The 23710-nt window shown below is 43.2% G+C and overlaps 1 protein-coding gene across 5 annotated transcripts in view; it reads right to left on the bottom strand.

Moving 5' to 3' along the window:
• Window positions 1-1633: 1633 nt before the first annotated feature.
• GRAP (GRB2 related adaptor protein) overlaps window positions 1634-23710 on the bottom strand; it is a 100972-nt gene continuing 78895 nt past the window's right edge. For all 5 annotated transcript variants that reach the window (XM_075830607.1, XM_075830611.1, XM_075830609.1 and 2 more), the window contains 2 exons: window positions 8171-8333; window positions 1634-2537 (listed from right to left, as the gene is read on the bottom strand). In XM_075830607.1, the coding sequence (XP_075686722.1) occupies window positions 2355-2537; window positions 8171-8333 (346 nt within the window). In that variant the 3' untranslated portion in view covers window positions 1634-2354. The remainder of the gene's footprint in view (window positions 2538-8170; window positions 8334-23710) is intronic.

Genomic DNA, 23710 nt, shown 5'->3' with positions numbered 1-23710 from the left:
TCTGCCCAGGACTCCGGCTCTGGGTTTGCCCCTGACATCACTGTCCATATATGGACAGTGATGTCAGGGGCTTCCCCAGAGTTACGGAGCAGGGCCTATACTAGTGCTCTGCGACTCTGGATCTGAGGTTGCCCCTGACATCACATTCTGGTCCTGGAGGATTATAGTAATGTAGTATTATTATAGTAGTTCAAATAACACATTGATTTAACAATAATTTTGTATTGTATCAAATTTAAAAGTAATGTGGCCCGTCAACTTCCCATTTTCTCTATGTGCAGCCTATTTACCCGGCCGAGTTTGAGACCCCTGTTTACAACACTGCTGATAAAGCTGCCCCAGTCTCTCCCCTAAAATTACCTCTTATTATATCATTACCAATCCTCCCTGTACCTGCACATTTTCCTCCTGATCTTGCTTGTTTTTCTGCGATCTTTCCAACATTTCTGCTGCCGGGTTGGAAGAGCTCTAATAACAAATTAAGAAAAACTCCCTGTATCTAAATAAAGGAAAATCCAATTAACCAGAGCTTACTTCATTAATAGAGTCTGCAGCGTCACACAAATAAAGTGACCACAACCGGACATTTGTAGAGTTATCCCGAGCACTGGACGTTTGCAAGTACGGAATAAAAATGATAAATTAAATGTGTGCGGATTAAAAAAAAAGGGGGTCTGTTTGTTTGTTTTTTGCAGAAGCAGCGCCATTCTTGTCTATAGGCTGTTTGTGATATTGCAGCTTGTATTTTCTTGAATGATGAGCTGCAGTACCAGACACAGCCTATGTGTAAGGGTGGCGCTGTTCTAGAAAAAAAAAAAAAGCAGGCCCCTTTTTCTAATCCTGGACAACCCCTTTAATGAATGTATTTATTACTTTCCGGGGTACTTTAAATAATGGGGTGAGATCAACTGTGAAACCCATCCTGTTGTAAGTAACACTGCAATGATGCAATATTTTCCCAGTCGCCATCTGTGCTTACAATTTAATTTTGTCAGTTAAATCGTCTACTTTGCATAAAGATAGAAGACGCTGAAAGAGGAAGTTTACTGGGATTCCAGAATTCATCGTCGCCCCTTCTCTCCCCATAGCTCGCCCACACAGCCGCAGACACCCACACTCCCTCGGGTTTGATAAATTTATTACATTTATGGAGCAACGCTCCTTCAGACACGCACTGCCCGGCCAGACAGTGGAGACATAAAACCTAAGACTTTTGTGCCTCTAAAGGGATGTTGATGAGATGCAATATTGTCATTTTTGCTCCCAAAATCTTGACCACGGGGGTTGTATTCTGGTGAGGACGAATTCTATACTTCTGTCCGTATCAGCATCTCATGGGGTTGGTGGACGACGTGATAAATCTACTATTCAGATAATGCAGTTCCTTTGTGGTCAACAATAAAGAGCTCACATGAAAGACGAGGGTCCGAGGCAGGAAATCACAGGAACTTGTGGTATTGTCAGAAGTGATGGGACGCCTGATATACGGCCTAAAAGCAAGAACTATAGAATGCACTTACACAACTTGGCCCCCTTCCCCTTAAATGCATCATACTGCTCCCTTCCTATTGGTCCCACTATGGGTAGTAAAAATAACCTATTTATAAGGTCCATACAGCCTACTGACAATGTGCTGCTTTGCAGGGTCATGGCATTCACAGGATCTATATGCACCTATAGAGTAGCTTCCACACAGGATGTAAAACTGTATAGCGGCTACACTAGATCGCCTGCTTCGGAGAGAGCATGGTGGCCATAGAGATGTGGATGTCTTATAATAACTGATGGTGACGAGATCTGTCCATTCTGCTCCGGAGCGGTGAACATCAGCCTTTTTTTTTTTTTAAAGTTAGTTACAAAAAGTTTTCGGGAACATTTCCTTCGAGCTATTGCCGACTTGCCCTCGTTGTATGTACTGGTATTCTCCATCTTACACTGCTCAATTCTCACCTGATCATTGTAGTAGAAAAATTCGGACGCGCATGTCCAGCTTTATTCTTCTATAGAACAATTTAGGGTAAAGCTATGTAGACCAACTAGAAGACGGTCGCTCCTTGATATAGGCCTAGTCTTGTAGACAATGACTGAATGTATAGATCATACCCATTATGTGCAAGTTCCCTTATAAACCCAGGTACTCTGCTGTTAGAGCGGAATTTCTTGCCCCCCCAAAAATGGAAAATACCCTTTTCTTTTTGCAAGTCTCTCGTGAGAATGAAGAGAAGATACATTGAGCCTATAGGTAGTATGTAAATAGTATGTTTTCCCCCTCATCTCAGTACAGTTGTCACCTCCTGGCCGACCCGTATAAAAGTACAGTCTCATCCACGGGAAGTAAATCCTGATCACGGAGGTCACTGGTGGATCTGGTTGACATAGTTCCGTGGAAAAAGACCCATTCTTCCGGAAATCCTTCCACTCCACCAGTTGGGATCAGAGTTGTCTATGACTTCGATGATGTCTCCTCGTTGAAATGACAGTTCTGTGGATTTCTCTGAGATGAAGTTGTACTGAGCCTGGACAAAGGTCTTTTTTCTCTGTGGGGACATTAAGAAGACAGAATATTACTAGTGACCTCGAATGACTTTGACAGGTAGGGGGATTAATGGCAGTGGTTGGAACTCTTATCCAAAATCTTATCCAAAAATGCTGAAACTTGGGAGCACTCATGGGTGAGATGTTTGGTCCAGTTTGACCAAGTTCATATAGTGTTATTTTTCTGTAAATTTTAAGGTTTGGATTTCTATTTTTCTTTTCTTTTTGGTTTTGGGAAAGACATGTGACTCAAGACAGCACAAAAGAAAAAAAAATATATTTCCCCGAGGAGCTTAAGGCTAAAGCTGCTCCCAGACGTTTCATCTTCCCCAAACACGTGATCACCACCACTCCCTATACATTGAGCAAAATCAGCAAAAAATCTGCACCAGCCGGTCTCTTGCAGAGCTACATAATCCTGTTCTGTATGAATGGCCGGAGGATGGTATGACCCTTAGAAAAAAAAAAACAACAGAACCTTATGAATGGATGTGGATAAATTCCCACACTTTGATCCAGGGATTTACTTAGATAGACAACCCTATCTGAAGCTGTGAATGCAGCAGATTCATTTTTGTTTTCTTTCACTACCAGTTGTTACTGAAATTAGGATTTAGCTGCTTTTCGTTACATAGTGAGGTCATTCTGGGCAGTGATTTTCTGATATTAGAACATTATTTATTGGCTTACATATTTGTGTCCGGGCCTAGCTTAAAGCTGTATTTAATGAATGGTACAGTAATGGGAGCAAATATCACCCCACACACTGGGAGAAAATGACTAATGTAAACTTTGTAGCATCATTGTGTTAAAAGCATCCATTTATTCCAAGCACCAAGGCCCACCAGCACTCTTATATTAGAGATAGTTGACATTTGCCTTAGTAATTTATGAACATTCTCCTCCATCTGACATTGTTTACTAGACTATAAATGGGACCAGACAGTTGTTGGATTATTAAATAATCTGGAATACCGGATAGCCATAGAAACGGGATGGTAGAGAATATTCAGGAAGAAAAGCCAAAATAAAATGTTACTACAAAATCTTCTGCTATACCTTCATTCCAAATTTTTTAATTAGAGGAATTTCCGAATTGGTTCTTCAGATTTTACGAAATTCCATATTATAATTCAGTTTTATGCTGGAATCAAGTGCCGGATTATGTAACTTTCTGGATATGGAACTTTCTGGATGATCAGATGCCAAATTAAAGAAATTTTACTGTAATAATAATAATGTAATAATTATGTCCTTTTCTGTTGCTGAACCAATGTTAATCAGTATGACTATGATTAAAGCTCCAGCAGGGGTAGTCACTCTGCTTTCCCAGACTCCTGAACTGCAGGTCTGCCTGGTTATTTAAAGGGGTTTTCCAGGATTTATATACTTATGGCCTACTTGAAGGATAGTTCATTTTTATCTGATCGACAGGGGGTCCGACTTCCGGAGCCCCTGCCGATCAGTTATATGAAGGTTCCTGGACTGAGATGTGAGCTGCAGTACCAGGCATAGCCACAACTAATGTATGGCTCTGCGCTAAGCAATGAAGAGGACGTGCCAATCCAACGAGCGTTCCAGCTCCTTCATTCAGCTGATCGGCCAGGTACCGGGAGCCAAGATCCCCACTGTTTAGATGAGTATAGGCCATCAATATCACAGTTCTGGAAAAAACCTTTAACAATACAGAAGCCGGTTAGGTAGCACTACATACATGTGCAGGTTTGCCGTTCAGGATTTTAGGAAAGAGCTGTAATGGCAGCTATCCAGCTTTCCCAGAAGCAGATATAACTAAGTAAGAGCTCTAAATATCTGACAGATCATGAATATAAAAGAAACATGGCCTTAGATATATAATGTAGAGTCTCGTGTTGTCTGCTGCTCATTACACAGGCGGTCGTGGCAGGTAGAAATGGCTCCTCACAGCCGTCAATCTCAGCTCATAACGTTCAGACTGGAGCCCTGCGGCCGGGGAGGAAGCTTCATTTTTCTACATTATTGTAATTAAATTAATTGTGAAAAACAAATGTTAAACATTTGACGTCCTGCCAGGTATGAGGTGATCCTGGAGGACGCATGATGCCAGTTATAATGAACACGCCTGCAGTTAATAATCCTGCACTTTTATTACAAGGTATATATCAAATATACAACATAATACAGAGGCACGGAGGAACACGATGCGCTAATCACAGGGCAGGAGTTGATTACAACTCGTGTATCCAAGATGTCAATTTTCTGGCCACATGTGAAGCAAAATAAAATCTCATATACACTCGTGTTGTGTATTTTACTATGATCCCATAGGAAAGACTCATGATGTTATTATTTAAAGGGCCAGTTACCATGTTATCTCCTCCCACAAATACAGGCCAAACCCCCATAAACAGCAGGGTACCCAGTGGCAGCAGTGTGTGCCACACAAAAAGTACCAGCATTGAATCTCATCTTAAACTATGCCAACGTGGGGCTGGCAGTGTTTTATTTACTGTAAATAGTTCAAAACATTGAGCTGTTTCATTTCATAGTATATCTTTATAGGGCAGTTAAATAATTAACTTCTCCTTGCCTGGAGCTACCACAAGGGGGAGCTCACTGCATACAGATTTATACAGGTCAATGGAAACAGTATAACTACATATGTTACAAGCTCCTCCTAGTGGCGGTCCCCAGAAGCATCTGTAAACCCGCTCCCTATTTCAGGAGTACGCAGGACACCCAGAAATGTCAGGGTCTTGTGTATGAAATCAAGTATAGAAGGTGCTTATGGCAATCGATTAGCTAAAAAAAAATCCTTTAATCTGATAATCTAGCCTCCCTAAAGACCAGATGCAGAAAACTAAGAAGGACCCCGTTAGACTCCTCTGATAGTAGCAGATTTTTTTGGAGTGTATTTTGGGCTTTGTTCATGGCTCGCAGCCAAGTTTTATATACTGTCCATTGGATAATCCAGAACATTTGATAATCTGGCATTTATTAGTTCCCATTACCGCAAGTCTAAATATAATCCCTATACTGCCATATTGGAGAAAGATAGGACATGGGGGTGAGGAAGTAAGAGTTAATACGTCTATCATGCCTGGCTGCCCCCACCTGTAGCCACAATCTCTAGATTCCCATGAGCGCAACTGGCGGTAGGCGGGGGCTGTACAATACAAGAAGTGAAACTTCATTTATATTTCCATGCTCTAAATTTTTATTTATATAAATGTTAAAAAAAACAAGTATAAAAGGCTCCTACTAAGTATTGCATCTAGTGTCATAAATACTGGAGAACCTCATCTTTTTTATCGGGGTGTCCAAAGTCCAGATATACAGATGACTGCTATAGACAAAGGAGGGTGGTGGGCCGAGCTCAGAGACTCCACCAATCGGATCTTCTTGTATCTATCTCTTGGCATGTCCGAAGTCTTTGAAGCTACAAACTGGCAACCCCTAGAGTAATGGAGAACTACTGGAAAGTTTAGATTAAAGGGACACTCTAGACAAAACCGATTCACTGTCTTATGCCTAGTGCAGGGCCTGAGGGGGCGGGGCATGACAAAGGGATTCTCTATGGTGTTGTATGATCACAGTGTCATGCTCCGCCCCCTCAGGCCCTGACACAGTGTATAATATTTGTTGTCCTTTAAAGGCCCGTTGATGTCGTTTTTGTTATTGGGTTGTGTTCTCAGAGGTTGAAGTTACAGGCCTCCCTTTACCTGTTTCTCCAAGACAACACTTCCTGTGCTCTGACAGTTCAGTGTTAGCATAGGGGCAATGAGCCTCGTTGCAAGTAACCAGAAGGCAGCTTTTATTTTTCTAGCAGCAGAGGTAACACATGAATGAGATAAAAGATCAGAATGGTTACTATGAACCCAGTGTCCCTATGATAACACTGAGCTGTCAAAGCACAAGAACAGGAAGGGTTGTTATGTAATTTCACCCTCTGATAACTAATACCAAACAATAACTATATCAAAACATATCGAAAATAACTCAACCCTACTGGACCATAAAATGATGAAAGGCTGGAGTTTGGTTAAAACCCAATTTAATGTCCCCAATATATTAGTATAAGAAACACAGAAAGTGTTCGTCTCTAATCCTTTGTGTGGTGCTGATGTTTACAAGCACATTCCAGGGTGTAATAAAAGCCCTGGCTGTAGATCATTGTCATTATTGTGCTATAATACCTCAGCCAATCAGATGCCAGCGTTTCCTTTATAAGTGACAATCCCATATAATGCAGGGAGGTATTCAGAAAGCACTGTAATCATTAAACTTATTTACATGCTTCAGGCATTGCGACCTGCCCATATTATATACATGGAAGTTCAGTGCGCACTAGGAGAAAACATGTTTTTAGACAAATATAATATGTGCAAGTAACAGAAGAGCCCTGGAGCCTTTCTGAGAAAGTTATGTTGTATGCTAGTAGTAAGGAAATATCAAATAATAATCTTAGTTTTCCCCTATTCTTGCTGCGTAGAAAAAAAATAAAAAAAGGGACCGCAATGGGGTCTGCCAATATGCCTCTTAAGTCTCCTGGTAAGTAGATGTGTAGTATCATCTATCAATACCTTTTTTTTTGGTCTGAAAACAATTGATTACTGATATTGTTATTTCCCCAGAACACAGGGACACTAACATTCATGTGCATGGAGGCTGAGGGGATACAAATCCTACCATGCAGCCTGGATCAAATCTCACCAGGGTTTCATTCATAGTAGCAGGCTGATGTTTCTTGACCGGGAATTACTGTTTTGATGCAGCGTTGGAGATATATGTGACATAAGTCCTCTCTAGCATCACCTAACCCAGGCAATACAGACGCCTCTGCCAGTTTTGCACTGACACAATACAGGCTACCATAAACATTGCCAGCAGTGGGGAATTTAACTGCCCCAAAGCCCTGAAATATTAATATAATATCAGTCCAGGGAACGATTCTGATAATGTTATATCAGGAAGCTGCTAGCCATGACTCCAAACCTTAGGCTACATTCAGACGAGCGTGTACGATTTGCGCGCATAAAAAAATGCAGCGTTTTCCTATATTTCATGTCCGTGTGTGGCATCCGTGTGCTTTGCACATGGCATGAGTTTTTCACTTCCATGCAAGCACTTCTTTTTTTACAAAATGTATCTCTGCTTTTCTATGTAACAGTTGCGTGAAACACGGACAGCACGCGGATGTCGTCCGTGTGCTGCCCATGGTTTTCACCCACCCATAGACTTCAATAAGCGACCAAGTGCGTGATAACGCACCAATATAGGACATGCAGTGAGTTTCATACAACGGACACACACTGCATGAATACTCCTGCATGTCTGAATAGCCCCACTGAAATGAACGGGTCCGTGTGCTGAGAGTGATTTCAACGCACAGCACACGGACAAGTATCACGCTCGTCTGAATGAGCCCTTAGCTCCATTTTAATGAGTCTGGTCTCACATTCTTCCCTTCATCTCTTAGCTCTGTGGACTAGTTGGACAGCAGATTACAAATAATCTGAGATTTCACTTTCAATTCTAATTAGTGACAGAGCTATAATGAAATAATGATAACTGTTGTGCGTCTAGCAATGATGAGTACAGATATTATAATCGCCCTTAATAATTGCGCCCCTTCCACCTCCCCCAGCATCTCTACCTTCTCCTCCTCATCTCGTAGGAGCACTAGGTGGGTTTTGGCGATGGAATTTGATTTGTAGTAATCCACCAGCTCATTCAGGGAGTTGAACTTGGTCTCCCACAGGTAATATGTTCCGTTCCGCTCTCTCAATACTTTGAAGTGCTGCACGTGGTGGCCGTAACTGGGGAGAAGAAGAGCGAACAAGAAAAAAGTTCATTTGAGACCATTAAGATTTTAGGTTATTATGTAATATCTTGACTTTTCATACATGACGCTGTCCCATAGCCCAATATGTCTAATAATTCCAAAATTCTAATTTTGAAACAGTGGCTTAACAATTAATTCTGGGGCCCCATTGAACCTTAAAAAGGACCCCCCAGTGTACAATGACGAGCTGGGCCAATGGTTACTGGGCCAGGCAGCTGCTATATCTCAAATATTGGCAGGGCCAGCCTCACGATGGATGGTGCCCTGTGCAGTACCCTATGCTGGCAACACCCCTCATCCATATGCTGTTCTGTCATACAGTGTACAAATGACCATGCCAAACAGTGCCCAATTCAGTACCATACAGTATGGTTCCCAAATGCCAAATAACACTTTCATACAATTGCCTAAAACAATACCGTACCGTCACCTCCACCATACACTGCAAAAAGAATATACTGTCCAGTGCCTAAGTAGCATTGCCACACATAGTAAATACCGCCAAATAATAACATGATCGTAATATAATAACTCTGCTATACAATTAATATGAAGGTTGTTGGTGGACTCAAGTCTTGGGTGCCAGGCCATCGAGCAGGGATTTAGCACGGTGGCTGATCCGCGTTGTACAGCCGCAATGCTTGCACGCCCTAATGGTCGGCCCTGCCCTCTGGTAGTTGTGCCCTTATTCCGAAGTATAAATGGGTACATGTAGCAGTAGGGTCATGGGTTGAAATCCAACCAGGCTCCACTCGGGTAGAGCGTGTATATTCTTGCCATATCTTTATAGGTACTTTGGTTTGTTCCTTTTATTACAAAAAGAAACCAAAAATCTGATATTCTATTTAACTGGTTCTACTGGTTTTCTACCGGCTTGAATAAGTAAAGTTCTATGGAAAAAGACGATTGTTTTCAGCTCGTCCTGCAGATATCCAAATGTTTATAGAGGCTAATATGTTAATAGGGGAATAAATCCGCCTTATATGTGCTGCCCCCCCTCCCTGCACATTCTTATACAATTAAATTGGGTGTCTCATCTTGTTAAAAGTGTCCCACTGACATTAATGGTGACCCGCTGCTCTGTCCCTTTGCTGTAATATGTGCGAGAACTAAGAAACAAATGTTCAATTTCCCTGCAGCACCACCACAGGTGAAATGAAGCATTACATGTTCGGTGTCTGTTGAAATAAATTGACTGTCCTTGTAATCCATGGATGTTTCGGGTCCTCCAGAGGGAGACACTCTTTGTGGCCAATCTCTGCTCTGACTAATAGATGAGCGTCCTTAACACCCTCCTAAATAGGGTATTTGATAATGGGTTTTGTAAGCCGCACAATCCATTTAAGTTGTGACAGGAAATGCTCAATCAATACGGAGGAAGCAGGAAGTTTACATTTTGGATGATTAATATCACGTACATAATCTTGATATATAAAACCACATTGAATTACATTTTGTGTTTGTAAATGATTAGTGACAGATTTAATCTCTAAACTGAAAACTGAGCATCCTAAAGCCAGCAATTCAAGGCCTGATCCTGGCAGTCCTCTTCTATGGGTAATGTGGCAGATCATGGTGCGTGTGCACACTTGTATTCATATACTCAGGGACGGCTCCAGGTTTATGTGGGCCCTTGGGCAACATAGACTTAGTGGGACCCTCTTAGTGGGACCCTCACTTAAAGCTGCAGTAAACCGTCAGTTTGTGCCCCCATATAGAAGTTAGGCCTTGTTTATGCCCCCATATAAAGGTTAGGCCCCCAGTTCATTCCCCCACATATACAGTGCCGTCTGTAGATAATGCCACACAGGCCCCTGTAGATAATGCCACACACACACCCCTGTAGATAATGCCATGCAGCCCCCTGTAGATAATGCCACACACACACCCCTGTAGATAATGCCACGCAGCCCCCTGTAGATAATGCCACACACACCCCTGTAGATAATGCCACGCAGCCCCCTGTAGATAATGCCACACACACATCCCATGTAGATAATGCCACACACTGCCCCCTGTAGATAGTGCCACACACAGCCCCCTGTAGATAATGCCACACACAGCCCCCTGTAGATAATGCCACACACATCCCATATAGATGCCACACACAGCCCCCTGTAGATAATGCCACACACAGCACCTGCCCCCAGCTAAGCCTGCCCCTGGACTCCCCGGGGAACCAAGGACGGCTGCTATGAGGAGAGCCATGATGCCGGCCCTGCATATACTGGTACGCTATAGCTATTCCTATTCCATATTGGAGCATAGCTATAGGGGGTGCAGAAGTGCCTGGGCCCTGAAAGGGCCACCTCTGGTACATAAGAAAACACCAGTAGTATAAATGGCACATGGCAGGTGGGGGATCCTTTTACAGATTTAGAATTAGGGTCCAGGAGCTTTAAAGGGTAACTAAACTGTGACATAGTGACATGTCAGAAGTTTTGATTGTGGCGGTTTTAAGCACTGAAACCCCCACCGATCGCTAAAACAATGCGGCAGAAGCGCTTGGGTGAGCGCTGAGCCGCTTGGTTTCTGAACGGCTTTTCTCACAAAGCCGAGGTAACATTGTACGGACATAATATGAAGTCTATGAGCCCGAGAAAAGCCGATCAGAAACCAAGCGGCTCAGCGCTCACCTGAGTCCTTCTGCAGCTTCGTTTTAGCGATCGGTGGGGGTCTCAGCGCTCAGACCTCCACTGATCAACTTCTGACATTTCGCTTTGACATGTTAGAAGTTTTCTGCAAGTTTAGTTACCCTATACCACTTGTGTTCCTACCGAATATCCTGTGCAGGAAATGCTGGGAAATCTGAACACTCACAGTCATGAGGATCACATTTAGGTAAGTTTGGATTCATTTAATCATAGTATGGCTGTGATTAAATATGATTAAATATGAATAATCGTAAATCCCCTGAAGTGGGGGGGACCGTGCCCCAATCTCCTGAGAATGGAACTATAAGAATATCCAAAAAGGTGATCGATCTAATAGTTTGTATCTGCCTAAGGGCTCTTGCATGTTGTGCCACCTACACAACCTCCGGACAGATGTGGAGCTATTTTTGTAACAAAGCAGCCATCTTTTTCTAATCCTGGACTACCCCGTTTAACCCTTATGTTCTTCAAACGCGACTTTTTACCCATTGGTCCCTTGATCGGTGTACCTTAAATATGGTCGAACATCATAGCAAACCATTTTGTAAAACAACATACAATTCTGTGCTAGAGAATACAATTTTGTGACACCTAATTATTCTGTAAAACGATACTGTACAATTTGTGACAAAATCCAATTATTGTCACATTATATATTTTTTTCTAAACAGATTTTTGTTAATTATTGGAACAAATCAGACAAAGTGGCAACAACTTAACAAAACCACAACAACATTTGAGCTTCTCATAAAAACTTTACGATAACGGAAACCAGTTATACTGGAACGCTAATGGCCTCGTCATACAAATGTGGTGAAATGTGAAATTACCACGTACGAAAAACCCCGGTGGCCGTCATCTTGTGGTTGTGATCACCGTAGAGGCAATGAATATGCTTTACAGCAGTGGTGTAAAACCTGTGCCTCAACTGAGGTTACAAAACTACAACTCCCAACGTTCCCTGGCAAACTGTGCTGGGAGGATGTTTTTGCAGTAGTTGGAGACCCCTGCTTTAGTATGTGCCTCCCAACATCTGAATCCCCAATCGCAGGACATATTGAGCCCAATCCATTAGAAATGGTCACAAAAGCTCCCAGAAATGCCCACTTCTGAAAAATTAGCATATGCTCCACCCCTTTTCAGTCCGTTTGGCGGGACAATTATGTATAATGTCCATATATATATATATAAAATAGCATCTTCTGGCAGGTTTTTTCCCAGCCCAATTCCAGCAGGAGTAATTTTTTTTTTTCGTTCTTATTTGCTTATGTTGAACACAGACCAGCGGGCCCCTATATATAAGGGCCAATCAGAGATAAAGCTATAGAGGATGCAGAAGTAGCAGTCGCACCCAGACACTGGTGTCTGAGGGGGCCCCAAAAGCTCCTCTAACACATAAGAAGACACCATTATAAATGACACATAGTAGGTGGGGGCCCCGTTCCAGATTTTGCATTGGGCCCCAGAAGCTTTAAGTTGGGTCTCTGGGGCAAATTTATATCTGTAATGTCTGCAACCCTTAGGCTCTGTTCACATTTGTGTCCGAGGCTCCGCTATGGGCCTCCGTTATGGGCCTCCGTTATGGGCTCCGTCACAGATCTGTCCGGGTTTACCGGAGACTATAGTGCAGCATGACGTTGGTTCAGTTATTCCAACGCAGATGTGAACAGAGCCTTAGTTCCTCTCCACTGTAGGTTATGTTGAGTTCAGTACTTTGTGGTGTTCTTATCGCTGTGCAGTTATCTGGTTTTTGATCTTTTTAACAATATTTATTTTCCAGGAAAAGAAAAAATGGTGAGAAGATGTTTTATCATTCTATTTCTTATACGAATACTACTAAATATTTAGGACGATAACACAAGTGAGCATCTTATTAGCAAACACAACTAAACTCTGCTGCGGAATGTCATATTATGGCACAAAGATCATTCTGTAACACAAAATATCATTCTGTGACACAAAATATCATTCTGTAACACAAAATATCATTCTGTAACACAAAATATCATTGTGACACAAAATATCATTTTGTGATAGAAAATACTATTTTGTGTCACAAATACATTTTTGTTACCCAAATAATTATTAACACTGATTAACGATGTGTGTAGAATAGCATTTTAAAGCACAGAATTGAGTCATTCTGTCATTGTAATTAAACGCCGGGCAGTGACATGAGAATAAGGGAATTATATGGCTTGTTGTGGGTTCATTAATAAACACCTTTTGGTGATGGGGAAAGACTATACAAATCCTGCGGATTATCTGAGAGGGTGCGGATTGTGTCATTTTGCTACCGTTCTCCATAAACTCACTGTACCTGCAGCTTAACATGGAAATAAGTGGCTATAAACCACAACTATGAAATGATCCTCATCTGATTACTGAGGCTCTGTTCACACGACAAACTAAAAATGCCCGTAAAATACGCAGCTTTTTTCAAGGGAAAACAGCCCCATGATTTTCAGCTGTTTTTTATGCATTAAGCTTTTTTATGGCTGTTTTTGGAGCGGTTTTTCTTTTGAGACAATGAAAAACGGCTCAAGAAGTGACATGCACTTCTTTTTTACGGGGCGGTATTTTAAGCGCTGTTTTTACAAATGGCCACGTAAAAAAATGCCCCGTAAGAACGAAACGCCATTTTTTTCATTGAAATCAATGGGCAGATGTTTGGAGGCGTTCAGCCTCCGTATTTTTACGGCATTTACGGCCCGAAAAACGGCTGAAAATAAGCCGTGTGAACATACTCTCGTGGGGCTGACATCTTGGATTCAACAGTCACGTGCGCTAAATGTGCAATTCCACAATAAAGGAGTCGCACAACGTTTCACCAACATTGAAATTGGTGACATCAACAAAGCAATGGCCGCACATTATTTAGTGTCATTTCCTTCTAGAATTTCCTATTTGGAAACTCAAAGGTCACAAAAAAGACTAAAAAAAACAACAGCTCAATCTCCGTCTATAGTAGTTTTCTGTGATTGGATTCTGCATGAAGACTAATGTCCTTTAACACGAGGGACTTTATTCGATTATAGCTGGGATCAGTAATGTGGTCATGTTTTAAAATTCTATATGCAGATGTAGCAGAGCTGAGATGTTCATTGAATACTAGGTTGCAGAATGTGATAAATTGCAATGATGCAGTAGGTTTACCTGCAGTCCTATGTAAAACCTCAGATAACACATCATAATATTACCATGAGCTGTGATGAATGGCAAACTCAGCTCTGCTACATCTATAAATGAATTGATGATATTTTAGCAGCTTTCATCCATTGCTTATATACTAAAAAAAAAAAAACCCTAGCAATATCTGATCTTATTAACAGAATATTACCGATCATAAATAAACAGAGGAACCATGGAAATTAATCTGACATAGACCTGACATAACTGTGACAGAATACAGAAAATAGCAGCTGACAGGACGGATTAACCGAAACGCGTCGTCTCCTCTTAACTTAACATTTCTCAGAACTTTCTAGAGGTGAAATATAATTGATCTTAGAAGTGTTTCCAACAGCAGTCACACTTGGATCAAAATCAATAGAAGCCCCTGGGGGAAGCGACCTCCTCCCCCATACAGCCCCCAAATCCCTGTATGGCGGAGAGACCATACATACATACAAGTCCCTGCTGCACACAGACCACCACAGGGCAGGGTGCTGTGTACTCCCTGGTATCCAGTGATGTCATTATAAGTGCACCAAGTAGCCAATCAGATCAGGGGCCCATTGCCTGGGGCCCCGATGGAATCGCCCCTTTTGCCTCTGCTTCAATACATCCCACTGCACAAATTATACTAAATTCCATCAACCATAAACCAGAGATAATATGGTGGTATAGCGGCACACGCTACATCCCAGAAAATTTCCGCCATTGATACCTACCTTCAATCCATGTGATCGCTCCCAGTCACCCAGCTTTCTCACATCTCTGAAGTCTTCCTACAGATGTAGCCATTTTTATCTTGACTTTCAACGCATTGAATACACAATATAAACTTGGCTACATCTGTATGTATGTATCGTTATGTATCAGATTTGGCATCCATGACTTTAGGAAATTAGGGTTACGACCCCCCTGTGGGAGCAGTAATAGCAGCCATACTGGTTGCGACCACCTTTCCCATATCCCAGCAGATATAAGACTAGAAACTTGCTGAATAGAATTTTTAATAATTTGACAGAAGACGACGACCCTAAATGTGCGACCATTACATAGACAGCGGGGCCAAATCCAACAGTCCTCGAAATCGGTGCATTGATGCGTTAAATATGGGCTCTGCCAAAATGGCTGCCCTCGCTGTCACCAGGGGACTGTGTGGTATCTGCAGCTTGTACGGTGCCTGCGCAGCCGTACTGCAGGGATAATGATCGTGGAGATGTGCGGAGTTTGCAGCCTCTACCAGCCTAGGGCAGACACTTTCCGGTGACTAATCGGCAGCTCAGCTTTGTCTAAACCTGCTCCTTACTGCTCTCATTCACAAGGGGAATTTTCTGAAATTTCCTGATACGTAATATTTATAATTAATGACTGTACACGTCTTATTGCTCATTGACGGAACTAGGAAATCATGGCGGTGTGTGGGCTGCAGGAATCTACGGAAAAGAAGATTGTGATGGTGCAGGAGAGGCTGAGCCGAGAGTAAAGCAGGTGTAATGTAGGGGTAGTGAGACAGACAGGTGAGCCCTAATCTACCCGCCACTCAGTCCCTGCCTACTTGCAACGACCCACCCTAGGCGACGGGGTACAACTGGGCGACGGTCCCTACACTCAATAGGTGCACGACAGACAAGCAGACAAGGGTACAAAGAACCCGGGGAAATTGCCCACGGGAACACCGTGAGCAACAAGCGAGGAGAACGAGCCGAGTCAAACCAGGAGATAAGCGAGGTACCAAACGCAGAGCAGAAGAGTGGTCAGTAAAGCCAAGGTCAAATACAAGCAGAGGATAGTAGTTCAAGAAGCTGCAGCAGGGCCAGGAAACCAGCAGAGAAGAATCACAAGCAAAGGAGTAACAGGAAAGGCAGGTATAAATAGACAGAGGGCAGGAGCTAGCTCCGTCTGGCCAGGCTGTGATAGGCTCTCCCACTCCTAAGCCTGCCATCCTGAGTGGTGGAAGATGGAGTCGGTCTCACAGACATAGAAGCAGGTGCAGACTGATTACCTATGGGCATTGATACAGAAGCTGTGTCTGGCAGATCCTTTACAGCAGGTTCCTCTTCCTAGATGAGGGCGTGTCACAAAGCCCCTGTAATGTGATTGGTCGGACTGATCATACAGCGATCATGCGGATCATGAAGAAGGAAGCCACTGTAGGATGACAGCCGCTCCTTCTGCAATCAAGGATTAAATTGAGCTCAGTTGCAAAAATGTAAAAGTAATTTCCATTTTTATGTAACGTTTTCCTTTACTTTACTTTCTAATATACTCTGTTTGTATTTCTCACAATTTTGAAGATCTCTGTGTGCTGTCAGTGAATAGGAACATTCTTGTTAACATAAAGAGGCAGATTTAAAGGGATTGTCCTGTCCCTAAAAATTGATGGCCTATCCTCAGTATAGGCCATCAACATTTGATTGGTCGGGGCCCCCACCGATCAGCTATTTTAAAGGGGCCGCAGCGCTCGTACTTCCCCTTCATTTCCCTTACTGCTCGTACTGTGAATCTTTGACATGCTTGTAGCGATGGTTCACAGTATTATAGCCTCCTCCCATTCACTTCAATGGGAGAAGGTTGTAATACTGTGAACCGCTGCTACTGCTATGTGGGCCATTCACAGTACGAGCAGTGAACTGAATGAAGGGGAAGCAGCGCTCGTACGAGCGCTGTGGCCCCTTCAAAATAACTGATTGGCAGGGGTCCCAGCAGTCGGACCCCGACCGATCAGATACTGATGATAGGTCTGGACTCCTGGCTGATTCATTTTTACCTGCACTGATACTTTGCAACAAACTATCAGCGCAGGAGAGAGATTTGCTCTGTTGATGTATTTACGTCACAGAGGATTATGTGTCGGTAATTCACGTCTTTACAGCTCTACTTTGTATTCCTTGACTATCAGGTTGTCGACTTTATTTTATTAGCAATAAATCTGGACTGGAGGGCGTTGACAGGCAAAAAGACCTGCCGTGAAAGAATCTCCACCGGAGGTGAGGGGTTATACAAGCAAACAATCAGGGAATAGAATTGGAGGACGATGATGACTCAACTACGTTAAGAAGATTTATGGATCCACCCAGTGGATCTGTCTATTGAGCGAGAGAAAGCAAAGTCAATGTCAAACAGCAGTAGGCACAGGAAGCCTGGGCACCGGCGGGTCCTAAATAAAGCTGTCTAAACTATGAGCTCACTGCTACACGACTGTCATAAATGTTTTATAAAATGTAAAACTGAATACAGAGCTTAGTGTCAGCATTGATGTAGTTAATCCCATACAACGAAGTCATAGAGGGAATCCCACCAGGTCACATCCAAGGGCAAAAATATATAAACGGAGTGGCCTAGGCTCACTCCCCATTGACGCAGGGTGGTGGAGACCAGTTGTCAATTTTACCATAAAATAGTAAATAGGCGGCTGAAACTAACGGGGCTGATTGCGGGGAAAAGGAATCCCGGAGAGAGATTTAAGAAAAAAAAGGCGCTGGAATTAGGGGTAGGGCAGGAATCTGGCTTTTGCGTCCTCTTTGAGTTGGCCATACAGTAGGAAATTCAGAACTTCGAATTCTCAGACATTTCATTCTTGGTCGGTCTGTGAAGGTTGTGGTTTTGGATAAATCGGCGATCGATCTGTGGTCTAGTCTTCTATTGATAGGATATGTTGTTTGCCATCAACGACTTCACAAGACTGCACCGATAATGACCAAAAAAAAAAATCAAAACATTTTCTACAGAACTTGGTCTTCGGTTGGCGTCTGTCACGCTCGCCCGTGTTTTGCGAAAAGGAGCAACAGTTGGCAGAAAACGGTCTAAATCATTATTTTGTCCAACCAAAATCTACGTGTATGGCCAGCTTTAGGGTTCTGACCAACCTACAGACTAGTAGATTCTACCTAATCCAAGCATTAATGACCAGACTGAAGCTTTATTTTATTCTGGATGTGTTATGGGAAGACCCAGATCATTGGAAAAGACTATTATGCTTGGAAGTGTTGAAGGAAACAGGTGAAGAGGACGATCAGCACCAAGATGGATGGAGACAACCATAAATTTATAAACGTTTCAATGGGAATCTTGAAGACCCGATTGTGGATGAGACTTTCTGTAGAAACACCATTCGTATGGTCAAAGGAAGTTAAAGCCAATGAGTCCTGATCAGGAACCATGATGTGACTTCCAAATCTTCTAGTTTGGAGTGGTCTCCTGATTTTTTATCTGGAGAGGTCTTCTGATTTCGCATCTGGAGAGGTCTTCTAATTCTGCGTCTGGAGAGGTCTTCTGGTTTATGTCACCGCACCCCTCCTCTGTTGGTATAGAAGGGTCTGGCATTTGTTCACTCTTTCTTTTAAGACCCTCAGGCCCATTGCTTCTCTCTTTTGTGTGTACCTACGGAGAGGGGAAGGAGTGTGGGTTACCTGAGGCGGTGCCATATGTTTCTATGGGTTCTAGGGTACGAACAACAATGTCTTCCAATAGGTTAAGAAACCTACAGGAACGTACAAAGTCCATGTGGATGGTCTTCAGGAGAACCTATGGCCCCGGACGGTAAACTCTGATCCATCGTATGACTCCATCTGTCTCTTATAACCTTATTTGACTCCTTCGATCCTTTGTTGTGCCATGGACCACACCACCGTATGACTCCTTCTGTCTCTTATAACCTTTGTTGTGCCATGGACCACAATGTATCCTTGGATGACTACACAGATGACTTCACCTTATTTTGTTTGACGATCTCTGCCTTAGAATAACACTTTGTATGTTTATGTTATATGAAGATTGCCGGTGAGCTAATTACCTCCACAATATGGGGATATGAACGCTCTGTTTTGGCAGGTGACACAAGGTGAAACGTAATAAATCTGAATTTCATTTGTTAGTGAAGTATCCTAACAGGAGCGGAGAGATTGCAGACGGGAACATTGTGATTGATTAGTGTCACAGAGCAATTATCTGGTGGCGTCTGGGATGGCATTGACATCTCTGCAGCGAGGTATGAATGGAATTGGATGATAATCGTTGTGTATTGATCAGAATGTTTTTGGGAAAAGTCACGAGACCATTACATATGTTGACTCAACACCCCCACACACACACTTCATTACCTTAAATAAACTCCCTGCCTATTACATGCAAAGTGCGGGTGACCACGACTATTTCTATCCAACTGCTCAAGAAGTGAAGTAACATGTCATATAGATAATGACAACAGCCCCTGACCAGTTATTGAATTACCAGATGACCCTCTAGTGAGCCATATAGTGCAGCCATAGATGGGCAGATGTCTTACCGACATCAATGCTGCCATAGGCATATGATAGTATAACTGAATTTTTTTGGCTGACCTGTCTCTGTCTGTAAGGCAACTGGCTGCAGCAGGAGCTCTCCCCCACTAATGTGTCTGCTGCAGACACACACACAAACCGGTTTATTTTTATCATCCATTTCTAGGTTTAGTGGTCCTTTAACATGCTTGTCCAGATGGGCCGAATGGGCATGTTACTTCCTGTAAAGAGAGGGAGGTAAGCGGCTACCGGATAATGGCACCGCTTATCTCAGGGGAAACTAAAGTTCGGATAGGTAAAAATCCAACCTGTTCTTTTCTTATTTAACCCAACGGAAGACATTAAAGGGGGACCGTCAGGCTGAGTCAACAGACCTCAAATTGTTGGTCGATGCTGCTAAAATTGGTGGGATCCACAACCGTTTACTTATGTCTATGGCAAGAATTACAATCAGTGAGACATCGTGCGTCACTGGTGTGATCATTATAGAAAATGCAAGAATTATGTTCATTAAAAAGAAGTTTCCGGACGATAAGCTTGACCGCAAGTCCAACTGACTCAAGCGTATGGCTCGTTACAGTATATCAGAGCTCTCTCATTTAACGAGTCCTGCAGCTGTGTCAGATGGACAAGATTAGGACAGGTTTTCAGCCTCTGAAAGTTTCCATTGAGTGACAGCAAGCAGAGGTCTTCACAATGGTGAGGAATAAAAACACACAGAGGGAATTTATCAATCGTTTTTTGCCTGTTTTCTAGCGTAGAAAAGTTGGCACCTTGCAGGAGCGGTGGGGACTTCCATTGCCTGACAAATTTACAATAATTTTTCCAGAAATTGGCGTAAATTATAGTGCACATCTACTTCCTAGCTGGCGTCGATGTGACTTTCTGGGGCACAGACATCTTAATAAATTCTCCCGAAGTGTATTAGAAAGTTGCAGAACTTTTTCATTTACTAATTTACATAAAACTGGAAAAATCCTTAACCCATTAATAGCTATATTCCTTACCAAGTGGTAGTCTGCATTCTGCTGGTTAAAGAGCATGGGATTTGAAATGTTTTTATCCCACCTTGGACATTTATCACCTCTTTGGTCTAAATGTCTGATCGGTGGGAGCCCCAGCGTTGTACTCCATTAGCCCCATAAACAGTGAATGGAGCGGCAGGGCCCATGCGTGACTACTGCACCATTCAAACTCCTCCTCACTGAGGTTGTGCAGTGAGGAGGTACAGGGGGGCTTGGGACCCTCGTTCTAGTGATCGGTGGCGATCTCAGCGGTGGGGCCCCCAGTGATCAGACATCGATCACCTATCCTTCATTTGACAACCCCTTTAAGGGAGCAATTTCATTATTAACGTTATAATACAGAATTGTTATTTATGCCAACAGTCCAGCGAACAGCACCCCCAAAAGAGTTTATGCTAATGTGCTTTGAAGAGGCGTTTCTGGTAGTTTTATGGGCATTCCGAGTGGGCGCAAAATGTCCCACAATTTGGATTTCTAACGTTGGTGAAGATATCCTAACATATTCTTCAAACTAGATCTCCCCTTTAAGTGAACAATCCCTTTAAGGATGAATTGCATCTCGGTGCTTAAAGGGGGTTTTACACTGCGCGAGCGTTCATGGAACGCTCATTGATGATAATTGCCTTGTGTAAACAGGTCAGCGATCAGCAGATGAACGAGCAAACGCCCAATCATCTGCTCATCGTATCGTTTAAAAAAAGTAAAACATGATCGTTGTCGGCAGTGCATCTCCCTGACGTGCTGCCGACATGATAATAATGTAGGGGGATCGGAGTAACGACCGCTCGTCCCCATACATAGCTCCTTGTGGGAGGAGCAAACGAGCGCCAATCAACGATGTCTCGTTGATCGGTGCTCACTGCAGCGGCCGATTAGCGGCCGGTGTAACAGGGGCTTTAGAATACGCAACTAGGAATTGCTAGGTTTGGCGTTCATGAAATCACAAGACAATTAGCATTTAAAACATGGACCAGCCCTTTCTCTATTCTTAGCATTGCTATCGGTGCCTTATGAATAACTCGGCGGAGATCTACATGATAAAGAAACACAACACCTACTATAGATAGTCATTTCCCAGCGCAGCAGATTTATCTCCTGACATACGCACACTCCACCCCATCTACAACACCGCGGCCATTTATACAGGGGAGAATATTGTCTTCTCCCACCTGGAGAGAATCCAGTGACAACAGCCCGACTCATGGGGCGCCAGGTGCCGAGGTGGTCACGATGGGATGATGTATTGATAAGAGGTTTTGTAACACTGGCTTCCCACTCCTGGTCCAGTGACTCAGATGTTGGGTTCATGTTAAGACTAGACACAGGCTGACTCCACAATGGGACAAGATACAACAAGACGTCAGACAGGAACATAGGGAAAGACGTTCCCATAACTATTGGGAAAACTTTCATACAAAATATATTAGCCAATCCCCCCACCCGCACCCATCAGAAGCATTCAGCTCGGAAAATCAAGCTTGTTGTCTCCATGTTTCCCAGGATAAACATAATTTCCCCCCAAAATGATGTCCTTGATTTAACTCTATGCAGCCGTTTCTCAGATATCTCATTTTTTGGGAAAGCCAAGTGACCACCAATATGGCTGCCCTTAATACTGTAGCTCTTTCAGGGGTTGTCGTTCAGCTTTATTAGACTCTTGAAGTGCAAAGCTGCAGAGAGATGTCCCTCTGGCTGGCATTATTCATGGGGGAACTGTGGCTGACACTGTTATGGGTGCACTCTAGCTGGCAATGTTATGGGGTACTGTGATGTTGGCACTGGCTGATGGTGTTATGGGCACATATACTGGCACTGTTATAGGAGCATTGTGGCTATCATTGTTATGGGGCACTCTGGCACTGTTATGGGACATTCTATCTGGCACTATTATGGGCACACTGTGGAGGACACTCATGAGGCCACTCTGGCATTGTTATGGGGGCAATCTGGCTGGCACTGTTACGTTGTGCTGTGGCTCTCAACATTATGGGGCACTTAGCCAGAATGCCCCCGTGACAATGTCTATCATTATGGCGTTGTAATCAGAATTTGAGGGCCATGGCTTCTCACCAACAAGAACAAAGGATCAGGCATGTTAAATTCTGACATGCCTGATCCTTCTTCCTCCGACATCTGCCATCAGGGGCTAGTCGGAAGACCCCCATACACGTTAGATTGTCGGGTTCGGTCAACTAATAGATCTATCTAGGCCTGGAGGATCAGTCATTTGGTAACATATGGCGACTGTTTGTTGACGTGACTGCAATTAATACCCAATTCATGGCACCAGCAGCGGGCATCTGAGGCTTTTGCTACATGGGCGATTAATGTGTTGCCTACTTAGACATTGACTCACTGGAAATTGGTAACTAAAATTCTCATTAGAATGAATCAGTTTTGTGGAGCCAGACATCGGTATGAAATCCAGGGCTAATCCTGACACTTACCAAAGCCTGGCATCAGATCAGGTTCAACTATAATTATTATACGGGCTCGGAAAGCAGTAGGGTGAGAAGTAATGTGTGAGCCTACAGCCTGAGATGTGAGCGACCCCTGCTGGCAGAGCAGGAACATGACATGAGCTGGAGGGGCAATTACTTTGTGGGCTCCACCACCACATCTGGTAGACTGTGGGTTTATGAAACTTCTGCTATGAATTCTCCTAATATGGCAATTTGTAGGGTATAGACCTGTTTCATGTGGTTTGTGATGGTAACCAGTTCTCAGTGCCAAAGCCAACATGTGTGCAGATAAGAACTTGTATTCCGCAGGCTTCTCCGTACATGTTATTTGTTGTCATGGGACATGAATGATTCAATATTTTCTCCAGACACCAAATGCAAAAAGTGCTTAAAGAGGAACACTTGCAGACGCTCGTTCTCGTGATCGGTGAGGGTCCCGGCCGTGGTCGGACTCCCATCGATCAGACATTTATCACCTATACTGTGGATAGGTGATAAATGATGATTATGGAAAAACCCCTTTAATACAAGATGCCGGCCCTTTAAGAAGAGACTACGATGTTGTCACAGCCACGCCCACCATTTCAGCTGCGCTGGACGATCTACCGGGTAACTCTTTCTAAAACTTTTCTTGTAACGCGCTCCGATTTCAATGTTTCTTTTAAAGGGGGATCCAAAGCAAAACCATTGGTTCCGGCTATTCTATGGGATCGTTCTTAAAGGGCCACAACATAGGTATACGCATTGGGATCGTCTTCTA

The sequence above is a fragment of the Rhinoderma darwinii genome, chromosome 6 (assembly GCF_050947455.1).
Source record: "Rhinoderma darwinii isolate aRhiDar2 chromosome 6, aRhiDar2.hap1, whole genome shotgun sequence".
Classification (NCBI taxonomy): domain Eukaryota; kingdom Metazoa; phylum Chordata; class Amphibia; order Anura; family Rhinodermatidae; genus Rhinoderma; species Rhinoderma darwinii.
The sequence above is the reverse complement of the archived record's forward strand: the minus strand, read 5'-3'. Positions and strand labels throughout refer to the sequence as shown.